The 13573-nt window shown below is 39.1% G+C and overlaps 1 protein-coding gene across 1 annotated transcript; it reads left to right on the top strand.

Annotated features, from left to right (window-relative positions):
• Nucleotides 1-477: 477 nt before the first annotated feature.
• Nucleotides 478-8586, top strand: LOC120572553 (butyrophilin subfamily 1 member A1-like). Its single transcript, XM_039821879.1, has 4 exons — nt 478-652; nt 3879-4001; nt 7473-7745; nt 8480-8586. Exons 1-4 carry the CDS (start codon nt 478-480, stop codon nt 8584-8586), a joined length of 678 nt encoding a protein of 225 aa, XP_039677813.1.
• The last annotated feature ends 4987 nt before the right edge of the window (nt 8587-13573 follow it).

Consider the following 13573-nt stretch of genomic DNA (forward strand, 5'->3'; position numbering starts at 1 on the left):
CAGTTAGTAACAGAGCAAACAGGTAAGCAAAAAAGCTTTTTTGTTAATTGGATACCATTAACAAAAAGCTGGTTAAAGGCATTCTCTGTGGTGAGCAAAAATCCAGCAGGGAGAGGAAAGTCAGGCTGGTATATGAAGGCAGTTGATGGAGTAGGATGAGTAGTAGGTGCGCTGATTGGGATTAGTGCCAGGTGTGAGGAGAGTCAGCGGGGGCGGGCGTGTCCACACTGTGGAACATGAGGTGGAAACAGACAGACAGAAAACCAAAACACACCAAACACAGGACAGGCATAACAAAATGAAGAAATGAAACAAAACACATATACACATACACACACACACACACACACACACACACACACACACACACACACAGACTGTCACCGTGCGAAGTCACGGCAAGCGAGGCGCGTGACAGTACCCGCCTCCGGCCCGGACGCCTCCTGGCGCTCCACCAGGCTTTTCTGGATGGGATCAATGGAAATTCCTCAGAGTAGCATCAAGTATCTGTCGTCTTGGTATCAAGCTCCTCTCCACAGGACCGTAACCCTCCCAGTCAATGAGATACTGAACACCTCTACCCCGCGGAGCGGGGAATCGGAGTATCCGACAGACCGTGTAAGCAGGATGGTCATCAATCATCCGAGAAGGAGTAGGTGCAGGAGGGGAGGCAGGGGTGGGCTGATCTTGAAGGGGTTTGATCCAGGAAACATGAAAAGTAGTTGAGGCGGACAACAACATGGTTAAATAAACTAGCAAATTAATAAAACTGTTGTGTGGATGGATGTTTTATTTCATTGGGCTTCAAGTATGAAAAATCAATTGTACATTTGACTACCTCAGCTGAAACTTTAGGGGAGTTGCTTTAGACTTAAGTAGTTTATTTTTTAAATAGATATGAATCATAAAAACAATATATTGGATTAACTAGGGCAGTGCCCGGTATGAAGCACGATGCCTGTTACGAACAAGCCGTTTTCTTGGTTCCCAGTATTCCCCCAAAGTCCGACTGTGGCCGCGCAGAGAAAGACCTTGCGATCGATGGACAAAACTGCAGTCTCTTTTACAGAAAATTGCTATATCTTAAAGTCGCTAAGATAAAGTCGCTAAGTTGGCAACACTGCCAGCCCGATGGTGCTGTACAGAGGCTCATACAACAGCGTGCCACGTGTAGTCTGGATCGGCTAAAGTTCATTTCCAGGATGTGTGGCAATGTGTGTTGCCGTTGTTTAACTATTCTCTTCGGGAAATGACAAATTTTGAGCTAGCAAGCTATATGCTGAAAATGGGAAATATTAAAGAAAATTTGGATTGTGCAACAAGGCAGGCTTGCTTGGGTTATTGGGATTTACTGTAACAGGGATGTTTTTGAACGGATTATCAGGAATTTGCTACGGACAAAATACACACGATATAAACTCAAAGCTAATGCTGCTAATGGGTATCGTTCGCCCAGGGCCCCGGGCAAGTTTGATATCAGAATCAGAAGGAAGAAGGAAACATGGAGGACTACATGTATTCAAAACCCACATTTCAGGAACAGGAGTCTTCTTCTTCGCCCATAATATTGAAAAGAGCAAGGGACCAGCTTTTTGAAGCATGAAGGCTACCGTAGCTGTAATACGTACTTTGAACTGCGTGGTGCGAGAGTTGATTGTGATATATGATCTCAACGCTAGATGGGAGAAATTCCTACACATTGGACCTTTAATATTGTATGTTGTGTGCAAAGTTCCACCAAAACAAGTTCCTTCCGACATTATTTTGCAGAGTCACCGTTGCTGTGTCCGGAGCTTAGCGCCCAAGACGATTGCAATTCTTTAGGTCAATCACAAACCCAGCATACATGCCTACTTTAATGTTTTCTTTTAATATTGTTCATGCAAAATAACGGCTGGTATCCAACACATACAAAGGGAACAACCCATTTTATTATCATTGGGATCAAAGTACACATTATTTTATTACAGGACTTTAGCCGGACTGTTCCATTTATCAAAGTAAACTGACACGGAGACTGTAACAGGTATGTGCACTGACATTAACTTTTCATTTTAAGAAATTCATCATTCCCTGTTTTAGATGAAAGCAATTTGTATTTTACATAGTTGATGAATTATGTTTTTGCACTAGCAACATTACTTCCTAATAGTCTTGCCTTTATGAGTTTGGCTATTTGTCTTGAAGTTAACTGTTTTTATGCTCATGTAGTTTGTATTCATTCATGGTTTACAGTATGTTTGTTTCTCATAACATTTTGCTAACCGCAACACGAAGAAAGATTTCCTAGGAACAATATTGTGTAAATGTAACAATAATGTATACTGGAAAGCACCAAGCAAAAGGTTGAAATTAGAATGTTAGTATGAATTAATGTAATGTTATTACCCAACGAAGAGTACTCACAGAGAGATTTTTTTTTAAACTGTAATCTTTAAAGTGTAATCTTTGAAATGTTACCCCAGCCATTTTGGATTCATAAAGACAGATATAAAATTGAAGTAACTGATACAATTGCCGATGAGTAGGTCTCTGATTACATATTTGTGTTGATTATGTTCATTGTCAAATACATCTGAGACACTGGAAAGGACAAAATTGCAAAAATGCTCGCGTAAATCTTGCTTCTTTGTTGTTTATAAAGTTTGGTTTATATGAATGAATACACGTTTTCTTCTGTTTTTTAAATTCTCTTTATTTTATTTTAAAAAGGATGCCTTAATGCATGGGCTTACCGGGGCTTAAGCCCGGAGGCCTATGAAGACAAGGGGTCTAACATGAGCCAGTAAAAAAAAAACTCATTGATTTATAATTTGTCAAATTTTCTGTCCATCACTAGCAAGGGCAAGAATGGGTTCAGCCCGCCCAATCACAAATTAAGAAAATGTGTTTAGCCAATAGAAAAATAACCGTTTCTGGGTGGGCAGCCTTAAGCCCACCTCCAAAGTTGTGCGCTGCCCATTGCCCCATCTTCTGGTCGTGTTCAGGCTTGTTTATATGGTTCAGGCACAAACACACACAGCTCTGACAGACCTGTCCGTCACTCAGTGTCTCCTGTGGAAAAATACACAAGCAGCGCAGCTTCTTTAGTCAGTGTAGCAGCTTCTGTTGATTATAATGGAGGTGCTCTGCTGTGCACGTTGCGGCAGAAGTGTCGCCAATGTGTGCATGCTTCATGTATTTATGCCGTAGCTCCAGGGCCTAACGGCAGGTTAAGTCGAAGCCAGGTCATAAAACGTTGTGAAATTTGTATTGATTGGTTCCTTAAGTTGATGATTTTGATCATATAAACATCACCTCTGTTTTTCCCTACTCTTAAAATCCATTTCAGAACTCCAGGATGATTAACCCATTTCACAAAGCTTTGGCTTTCCAGAACATTGTGGTGATCCTCCTAACACCCTCCTGGTGAGGTAACATACATACTAACATAAAGGAAAGCCATTCATGTCTGAATTATCACTAACATGCAGCATTACACTGTATCTAAATAAACTAGACTAAATATATATGTTTGTATTTATGAATGCATATATTTATAGAATACATTCTAAGATATCTTTCTTATTTAATTAGGTTAATTGATTTTTCCATATAGGATTGTACATAATAACCAGAAAGTTTTGCTCCAAGAAAGGAGGAAATCTAGATTAAAAAATGTACCCATTTCCATTCAGGTCAGTCTCAGGTTGCTGGTCCACCTTCCCTAATAGTGGCATTAGCTGGTGATGACATCATCTTGCCATGTCACCTGAACCGGCAGCAGATGCTGTGTCAATGATCCTGGAGTGTGGGAGACCTGACTGTAAAACCCAGATTTGTACATGTGTGGCATCGAGGTCAAAACCATCTTGTTAACAAAAACCCAACCTATAAAGGAAGAACATTGCTGTCCAATGACCTTTCACTAAAATTGTCCAAAGTAAGACTCTCCGATAGTGGAACATACAGATGCTTCATTCCAAAACAGAGCAAAGAATCCACTGTGCAACTTATTGTTGGTGAGTATGCATTCCAGTTATGGGATTTACTTTTAAAACTCAAACGGCAAATGTGTTCACTGATAAATTAACAATTAGACAGCATGCGTTGGTGCAACACAGTCTAACTCCCTACTCATCAAATGTATGACGCATGGCCAAGGACCCGTGTCGTCAAGTTTCAACCAAATAGGGGTACCCATTGCCTTATTTTTTTAAGGGGGTCCGTCAGATAGACATTCATGTTAATCCCTCACCGTTGGATATCGACGAAAGAAAAACACACCCCCTTAACTTCGAAATCTGTGACAGTTTTATTATTGGTATTTTTTGTCCAATAACCGCTGTTTTTATCAACATCATACACAAGATATTATCATGGTTTTTATGTATTTCGTTTAATGTTATTATTTTGCTCTATTTGGGCCAGGGAAGCTGTTTTTTTAAACTATAACGCTAGATCTATCAACATTTATTTAGATGTTATCATGGTATTCATTTCTTTATTTTAATAATATTTCGGTCTGATTACCAGTGAAATATTACACTATGTTGTAATACAGAACATTACGATATGATCCGAGCTAGATGCATTCAAAGCTGAAATCTCCCAATGCAATGTGGCCATTCATTTCAAAGAATTTGGCAGCGATCAGAGGGTCTTTAATGCCAGTATTGCTTCAGTATGCATATTTATACTCAGTGGTTTTGTCACCAGCAAAAACACGTTGCTCAGTTTTGTTCCAGTAAGTTTGTGCAACGTAATAACATTCAAACGAATCCGGAGGAAGTGAGGTAATAATTACCCCTCCTCGTCTGTGAAAGAATGTTGCACATTGTACGTGAGAATTTACACAATAAAATACTAATAATGAAAAAACAGTTTTTATGCTTAGCACTTTGATTTGCTTTATATATACTATATAAAACCTACAGTTGAGTGTTTACTAATACAGCGCAACGGCTTGTTTGACTAATTTGCATTTGTTTTGACTTGTACTGTTGTGAAAAACTAAAAAACTATATACAAAGAGAAGCATTTTTTTTATTTCATTTTCCATACATAGTTATTTAAAAATGCAATTTTCAAATTTTTTCAGTTAATGACTATTAATAGCAAAGACTAAAGGGAAAAAAAAACTGAGCATATTTATGTGTGGGACTTAGTTTGATTTAAAATCACACTGCATTATTAGTTGTTTTAAATAAATGACTGTTTTGAAATATCAATTTATGGTAGGCCTAACATATTAATTATTATATTCTGAAGATGATCCTCATATCCATCACGTGGTTACAGCTTGTAGCCATCCTAACCTTTGTGAACTTTACTGAGACTACCTTTTCAAAATTAAGAAGGGACTAGTTTTAAGAAGCAATTTCAGGAAATTAAAAGGATAAGCAGATTGTTGCTGAGGTTTTTGTTCACAGAGTAAGATGTAAATAGCTTTGTATGGGTATGTGTACATATACAACATATGTTTTGGCATTTTTGGCACACTTCTACCTCAGAATATATACTGCACACAGACAAAACTCATATCTCATTCAACCATTTCACATGCTGAGAAAAGGGGGCGGACATGGGTCAGAGGATATCAGAGGTCATAAAGGATGAACCAATCAATCGGCTCTGCTCCTACAGGCACCTTGGTGTTCATAGGGACAACACCTTTGGCTGGAAGGCCCATGTTCAAAAGTGTGTGTTATCATTTAGAGCACACACCCATTGTGAATCAGATGGTTTATGTTTTTACAAAGCTGCCTTACAGAGCATATTAATATGACTGTCATGAAGGTTGTAGAGAGGAATAGAAACCAGTCTCTCCAGGCAAGCACAGAGAATATGGTCTGCTCTATCTTTATTCTCCATGCCAAGTATAAGGTCTTATCCTCTGGCAGAAGATATGGGTAAACTTAACATTTCCAAACTATGGGAAAATTTGGACCTACTGTACCTCAATTAAGACTTTAAATAATGGTGCTTGAGGCTGCAGGTTTTGTGCAATAGCTTCATGATATGATGCATATGGTTGTGTGTTGCTTTTGTCAGTTTTTCAAAGATGAGCAATAGATTGTTGCTGTGTGATGTGCTTCAGTCAGACTACATATCACTTTGTTGATGTTGTTTTTTTTTTGTAAGTATATGTCAGCTGTATAATAGAATATGTCAAGTGTTATGTGTGAAGCATTTGAACTAAAGATAGATATCCCTCTGGGGAAAATAAAGTATCTCCTGCAAAGTGGTCCCCATAATGTGTAAAAATGTAAACGTTGTTGTAGGACTATAGCAAACATCGTTGGAAAGATCTCAATCTGGAAGGTAACAAATGTCAGTCTGATAAGAATACATCACTCCTGCTTTGAAATATTTACCTCTGAACCTTAAATTCAGTACATCTTTGAAGGCTTGTCATTTAGCGAAAGAAGGTGCCACACATATAGGACCAGCTGTTATAGAAGGTGCTACACAAATAAGACCAGCCGTTCTAAAAAGCTCTACACCTCAGCTGTCATGTAGATATGATAACCAAAGTTTACCCAGTGTAAGCACTGTTCAATATGGTAATAAGCTATTTTCACCTATTTAACGATTCAATTTTTAAAATCTGATGACACCGTATGTGTCCCCCATCCCAAAAGCCCCAGGGTGTATCCAAAATTATACACTGCCAACTTCTAATTATGAGAAATATACCAATATACTTTAAAACTACAACTCCCATAAGAGACGCGCACAAGAACCAGTTACAAAGCTTGTGCACTTGTAGTTCTTCCGGGGTGGGTGGGGGACTTGATCGCCTCCTGTGTTTCTGCTCTTGGCCGTGAGTGGGCTTCATTCCATTTCAGATTGCTGGCGCGGGCCGGCCGGAAGCACACAATATATGAGACAAATACATGAAACTGTATTTTATTATAATTGTTATCTTTATTGTTTAAATCCTCAAATACGTTAGACAAAACATCAATATTACGAATATTATGGATTTTTATCTTCTTATCCACTGAGTGGGACGTACTATGTCACTTCCGGAGTCTTCCGGTTCGAGCGTTATTACGGTACATAACTTACTGGAACAAAGCTGAGCAACGTGTTGTTGCTGGTGACAAAACCACTGACTGTTTATATGTATACTGAAGCGATATTGGCATTAAAGACCCACTGATTGCTGCCCGATTCCCCCGATGGTGAGGGATTAACATTAATTTCTATCTGACGGACCCACCCAGACGAAAAATAACGTAACGGGGTACCCCTATTTCATTGAAACTTAATGCCAGGGGTCCTTGGCCAAGCGTCATACATTTGACAAGTAGGGAGTGAGACTGTGTTGGTTGGTGAGTAATGTAATCAGAGTTGCTTTTTACTTTATCTTGTCAACTGATTTTTGCAGTGGAACTAAACCTCTAAAGTGCCCCTGTTGGTTGAAATGTCATTTTGTTAGTGATGTTGAAGTCCGACTCTTTAATATAGGTTTATTTTGTCACCAGGTTCTGTCTCCTCACCTGTCATAGCAGGGATTAACATAAGCAGCATTGCAGCGGTTCTACAGTGTGAGTCTGAAGGCTGGTATCCAGAGCCTGAGGTGTTGTGGCTGGACGGTGAGGGAAACCTCCTCTCTGCTGGACCTTCAGAGACAGTCAGAGGTCCTGATGATCTCTATACTGTCAGCAGCAGAGTGACTGTGGAGAAGAGACACAGCAACAGCTTCACCTGTAGAGTCCAGCAGAAGAACACCAACCAGACCAGAGAGACAGAAATTGGTGTGATTTTCTTCTTTCTTTATTTCAATTGGTCGTTGTTTACTTTTAGAGGTTTTAAATATTTGCCATTGTGTTCTAGGATTTTTCATCTCAGATGAATGCTCCGAGGCGCTTCATCAAGTTCTGCGATTCGTATCAGCATTACCTTGGCTGCTGTCCTTATATGTACTCTGGCATAGGGCTGGGCGATATGGAGAAAATCAAATATCCCGATATTTTGGACCAAATACCTCGATATCGATACCACAACGATATTGTAGTGTTGACTATTGGTGCTTTCACAAAATATTTACCCAATGAGATTTTTGATAAATAATCAGCAGTAATGGAGATCTAATAACTAAGTGGGGAAAGGCAAATAATATAACAGTTACAACAGTCTGGTAAGTTGAGAAAATGACTTCACTTTACTGTAATGCAGCCTTTAAAACCAGGAAAAGACAACACTTATGCCACATTACGATATAACGATATCCAAAATCTAAGACAATATCTAGTCTCATATCACGATATCGATAGGATATTCGATATATTGCCCAGCTCTACTCTGGCAGTTGTTTTAATTGTATGGAAATGGCAACAAAACAAAACCAGTAAGTCAGAAATGTATTCTAAAATGTAAAGATACTGTAGGATACACATTTGCCTCTGTATCTGTTCAGTTTGACATGTTTTCCATAAATAACATAACTGAGTTTAAGTTTTATATACTTTTTGCCTCTATATTAACACAGAGATCAATAGGTACCCAGTGGATGACACCGAAGCAACCGGATATAGACAGCAGCTTATGACCAAAGCAAAAAACTTGATAAAGAACTACAGAAGAAAGGAGAACTGAAAGACTTACAAGTGGAAGTTAATGTGTTAAAGAAACAGATTAAGGAACAAGATGAACTGCTATTTCAAGCGTTACAGGAACTGAGAGATAAACTTAATCGTCAAAAGCTTGACGTGGATAAAGACCTAAATGAAACTGATATGAAGGTTAAGGAACTGCATAGAGAATCAAAACAGGACAAAGCACCGGCATATTGTCAACTGAAAGAAATCTTTTTAGGGTTGAAATCTAAAGTGCGCAACAGAAAAGAGGAACATGTACAACTCTTTCTGGACACCGATAAACTGCTGCGGCAAATAAGGTTAAAAATGGGAGAACCACCCAAAAGGAATAAATATGTGTGTAAGTGGAGGAGATGAAGAAACAAAGTTGAGGTTTGAAAGGAAACTCCAACTTCAGTTAGAAAGAGACAATTATCATTTAATTCAGTCAGTAGTATAATTAAAGTTCAAACAAAAGAATATAAATCTGCTATCACATTTATCTTTTCAAACACTCAATAACATGTTAAGTCATTAACATTTGATGTTAATGTCAATTATTTAGATTTTTTTAGATGAAAGTGATAGATTCCCATCCTTATCTTTTAATTCTTTAATTTAAGATTACTGACTGAATTAAATGATCACTGTCTCTGTAAAATATCAAGCATCTAGTTCTGTATGTCAGGTTTTGTTATATGATTATAATCAAGCAAGCACCAAGAGAAGTTAGTGATGATTTCAACGTTATGATTTGTCTCTTTACTATAACTGTGTGAATAAATGAGAATTTCTGATGTAAATTGTAAAAGGATAAGAAGGTTATCCTGAAATAAATTGGAGCAGTTTTTAAAAAATTAAGAACATGAGAAACAAACACCCATCTAGATCAGTGCGCAATACCACAATATCAATAACAAAGGTTTTAAATTCATAGCAAACTGATTTATAGATATGAGCTACTGTAGTACAATTTAACAGTACATCAAGTCGATCTTTTAAACTGAAATGCAAATGAACACACAGCACTGTTTATCTGAAATACATTAGTAATTAACAACCCACAGACTTGCTCGATCAGTGTATTGAACACAGCTAGGTATGCTTCCATATGCACTACTTTAAACACTGAAACATTATGATCAACAGACTTCACTATCCGGTTGGAATGTCTGGATCAGTTTTAAAATAGTTTACTTCTTACCTTTGTGGCAGAACTTTCAGTGATTTTGGAAACCAGATCATGTCAGACACTACAGTGTTGTCATGTGGGGTTCCTGAGGGATTCTGATTCTGTTCCTTTTGTATATATTCCCTCTCTGGGACAGATAATGATGTTCAGTGACATACTGTATCTTATCATTTTTATGCTGACATTCAGCTGTACTGATCCTTTAAGGTTACTGAGCTCTATAAACTGTTGTCCTTGATAAACTGCTTAACTAGCATCAAGCAGTGGTTAAGTGACAACTTTTGCTGCTGAACCCAGATAAGACAGAAATGGTTGCCCCTGAAAGTAGCGTCCCGCTGATCAAGCAAAAAAATTGGTGCTGAACTTTGATGTGGAAGGTTGAATTGGAAATTATCATCTAGGCTTTTATCTCGTCTCATTTAGATTATTATAACAGTCTTTTTATATGTTTGAACAAGAAAGAGCTTTTGCATCTGCATGTTGTTCAGAACTCCGTCGCGAGGCTTTTAACTCACACAAGCAAAAGAGTGCACATCACACCTGTTTTAGCATCACTTCACTGGTTCATTTTAAAATTCTGGTCCTTACTTTTAGATCCTTGCACAAACAAGCGCCTCCTTATATGTCTGACCTGATACAGCGTCACACATCTTCCCGGAGTCTGAGGTTATCAGGTCAGATGGTGTTAGTGGTCCCCTGCACTCATTTTAAAACCAGTGGGGATTGATCTTTTCGAACAGTGGCAACAAGGTTGTGGAATGCACTGCCGCTCTCTTTTTACGCTGTTCAAACTCTGTTTATTCTTTTAGAAAGTAGTTGAAGACTTGGCTATGCAAACAGGCTTTTAGTTAGAGAAGGGCTTTTATGGCTGTCTGATTTTATGTACCTATGTTTTGCTTGTATTCTTTTTTTTATACTTTATTTACAATTTTTCACAGTCACACAACCAATCAGACAAAACAGCAACCAAAAACAGAACAAAAACAATACAACAGAACAAAAACAAATTGACCGTTCGCCAAAAGCCACGCCCCATAGTTATTGTTACTAACCGTCAAACAATTGAGAACCACATAGCATGGACACATAGCCATGGCTGGGTTGAGCTCCATACCTATTGGTATAAGTGATTGGTTTTGGAGTAATGCAGCAGACATATCCTCCAGGGCACGACAGAAAGGGCTGCAATATGCAGTGGAGGGATATGTTCAATGACCGTCAACCTCTTGCTAAATTATCTGTGCGATATCGATAACAACATGTGCTTGACAGGCTAACAGCTATCAGGCTGCCTGAATTTCCTACGGAATAATAAAGTATCTAATGTTCTAACTTTACTACTTTCTTATGTACTTAGCTACTTAAACTACTTATTGATAATTGATATAAGTTAGCTCGCTAGCTTTACTTACCTTCGAGCAGACATATGTAGCTATGCTTATTAATCTTCTAGGCATTTAGCTGTGAGTGAGGTCTCCCACACTGCTTAATCCATTGTCGCCATCTTTCCGCTTGGGTCTTGGGCTTTGGAAAGGCAAAAAAACAACCTCTCCCTCTAAACTTTTGGGGTAACTTGTGTCAGACTTGCAGGTGCCATAGGCGCATCGTTTCACCATCTTGCTGAAATGGCAATCTTTGACGGGGTCCTTCTCCTTAGTTACAGTTGCTGAGCTAGGATTGGACGAGGACCATTCAAGGGCGGGGTTTGCGAACGGTCAATTGGAGAGCTGCCAGGACAACGGAGTACAAGTTCAAAACCTGCTCAGATCAAGGGTTTAGCACAGCAGCAAACACACCAATCAGCCATCTAGGTCTCATCAAGCAAATTCAAAATGGGTGACCCTGTGAATTCCCCCTGCTACAAACAAATCTGTTCCATCCTGGCCATCTTCTAACATGGGGACAGTGGAGACTTCCAATTAAGTGATTTTTTTTTTTTTTTGCTGCAAGCATGCCTGCTCTATTAATTTGCTTTTGATGGAGAGGAAGGGCCTCTATACTGTCAGAGCAACCAAAAATAGCCAGATTATTTGGAAAGACAGTTAAATATTACACTCCAGAACTTACTTAATACTGGACAGTGCCAGAATACGTGTAAAAAGTGCCCCCCTAAAACCCCCAAAAGCGTTTGGAAGCAGGCAGAGGATATAGATATATCCTCTGCACAGCAGCAGTTTTCTATTATCTATCATTTCACTGTGTGGGGAATTGGCAAATTGGCACCCCTGCAGCTGCAGGCGCCCGGCTTGCTGAGGAGATGCCGTGCACAGTGCTGTGTAGAAGGGGAAATGGGAGGGGGAGCGACAACATACTTTGCATTATTATTTTGAATTATCATGTTTTTCTTCTGCGCATAGGCTAGTTAAAGGTATTTCCACATTAAATTGGTGCATAAAGTGTGTCAGAATGCAGGAAATGAAGTCTTTGATGCTCAAAATTTTCAATTTTCAAATCTGTAGGTTTCAAAGACAAACATTTGCTATTTGCTACAACTCTATTTCCTGACAATAGTTTAACAAGTCATAACTAAAAGTGTGCATAGAATTTGAGGCAGTAACCAAGCAGCGCAATGGTTCCTCCCTAAAAGCTAGATCAATAAAATGTGTAATGACACATTTGCGTAAGGCGTGTAAGCATGTTTATGTAACCCTCCTATGAATAACGGTTTTTGGCACGGGCGCTCAAGGGGGCTCGCCCAGGGTGTAATTCAATGTAGAACCGCCACTGGAGATACCACATTCGCCACAGGGAAAACTGATTCAAAAATCTTGTTAAGTTTGGTTTTGGAGTAATGTAGTCTGTGTAAGACTTTAAATAAATCTGTATCTAGAGCTATTGGAACAGCCCTGTATAGTGGACAAACCTTCCTTCAACAGGTCATCTGACAGCGGAGCACCCGGATTCTGTGGCCCAGGCCTCCTTGAGATGACCGGCTTCTACCAATGTCGTAAAAGCAGTTACAAAACTGGAGATCAGATGCTTTGAGTCAGGCTGAAAAGTGTGGTTGGGGAAGGTGATACTAAGTTTGGAGCTAGAGAAATGAGGCAAATCTATCAATCTATCTCTCTATGATCTCTTTATCAGGATGCATAGTATCCAGGATACTATACTATACTACCAACCTAGCCTGGAGTTGACACCAGACCCTTCTCAGTTGTAACTGAGAGTGGGTCTGGGGAAGATTCATCACAGCTAATTTCAAAGGGCGCCACCAACGGATGCCGCTCAAATGTCTCTGGGCAATTTAACAACCAATCAGACCAGCGACCCGGGTGACGTAGCATGGTCTGAGACCATTATCAATGGGTTGCTGCGCCGGTAGCCATAATGTTGAATGTAAAAAAAAAGCTGCTTGCTTGTTGTGATTGGTGCCTTGAATTGGAAAAATTGAAATGGGGCTTGAATGGGCTCTTGGACTGACTTGAAAATCTCAAATTTGCCGGAAGTCTGTCAGGGTTTTCCCAGGCTAGTTTGAACCCAGGTTCCAGAATGAATGAATGGATGAGCAGCAGGATGATCTTTGTGATTAAATAAAGAAAAATCTTAGAACAGAGAAAGTCAAGAGGCCGGCTGGTAGGCAGGAAATTGGAAGAAGGCAACACACAACAGCAAAATCTCAAATAAAAAACCCACATTAGGAATAAAATGGCTAGAACAGTCCTCTCTCTTTGAGTTGTTTTTCTTGGCTTAATGTATATGTGGGAGACATCTTGTAAAACAAAACTCAACCCTAACTCATGATACCATACGAAGACTTTTGCACAACAATTTCTATGATATTATATGAAATTAAAGTGACCACCGGTCACATGAC

Source organism: Perca fluviatilis, chromosome 14, assembly GCF_010015445.1.
Source record: "Perca fluviatilis chromosome 14, GENO_Pfluv_1.0, whole genome shotgun sequence".
NCBI classification, from domain to species: domain Eukaryota; kingdom Metazoa; phylum Chordata; class Actinopteri; order Perciformes; family Percidae; genus Perca; species Perca fluviatilis.

What these genes read in the sequence shown, in the direction of transcription:
- LOC120572553 (XM_039821879.1), top strand. Translation starts at nt 478, where the DNA reads ATGGAAATTCCTCAGAGTAGCATCAAGTATCTGTCGTCTTGGTATCAA. An exon ending in CACTGTGCAACTTATTGTTG is followed by an intron (nt 4,002 to 7,472) that starts GTGAGTATGCAT and finishes TTTTGTCACCAG; the next exon opens with GTTCTGTCTCCTCACCTGTC. An exon ending in GACCAGAGAGACAGAAATTG is followed by an intron (nt 7,746 to 8,479) that starts GTGTGATTTTCT and finishes ATATTAACACAG; the next exon opens with AGATCAATAGGTACCCAGTG.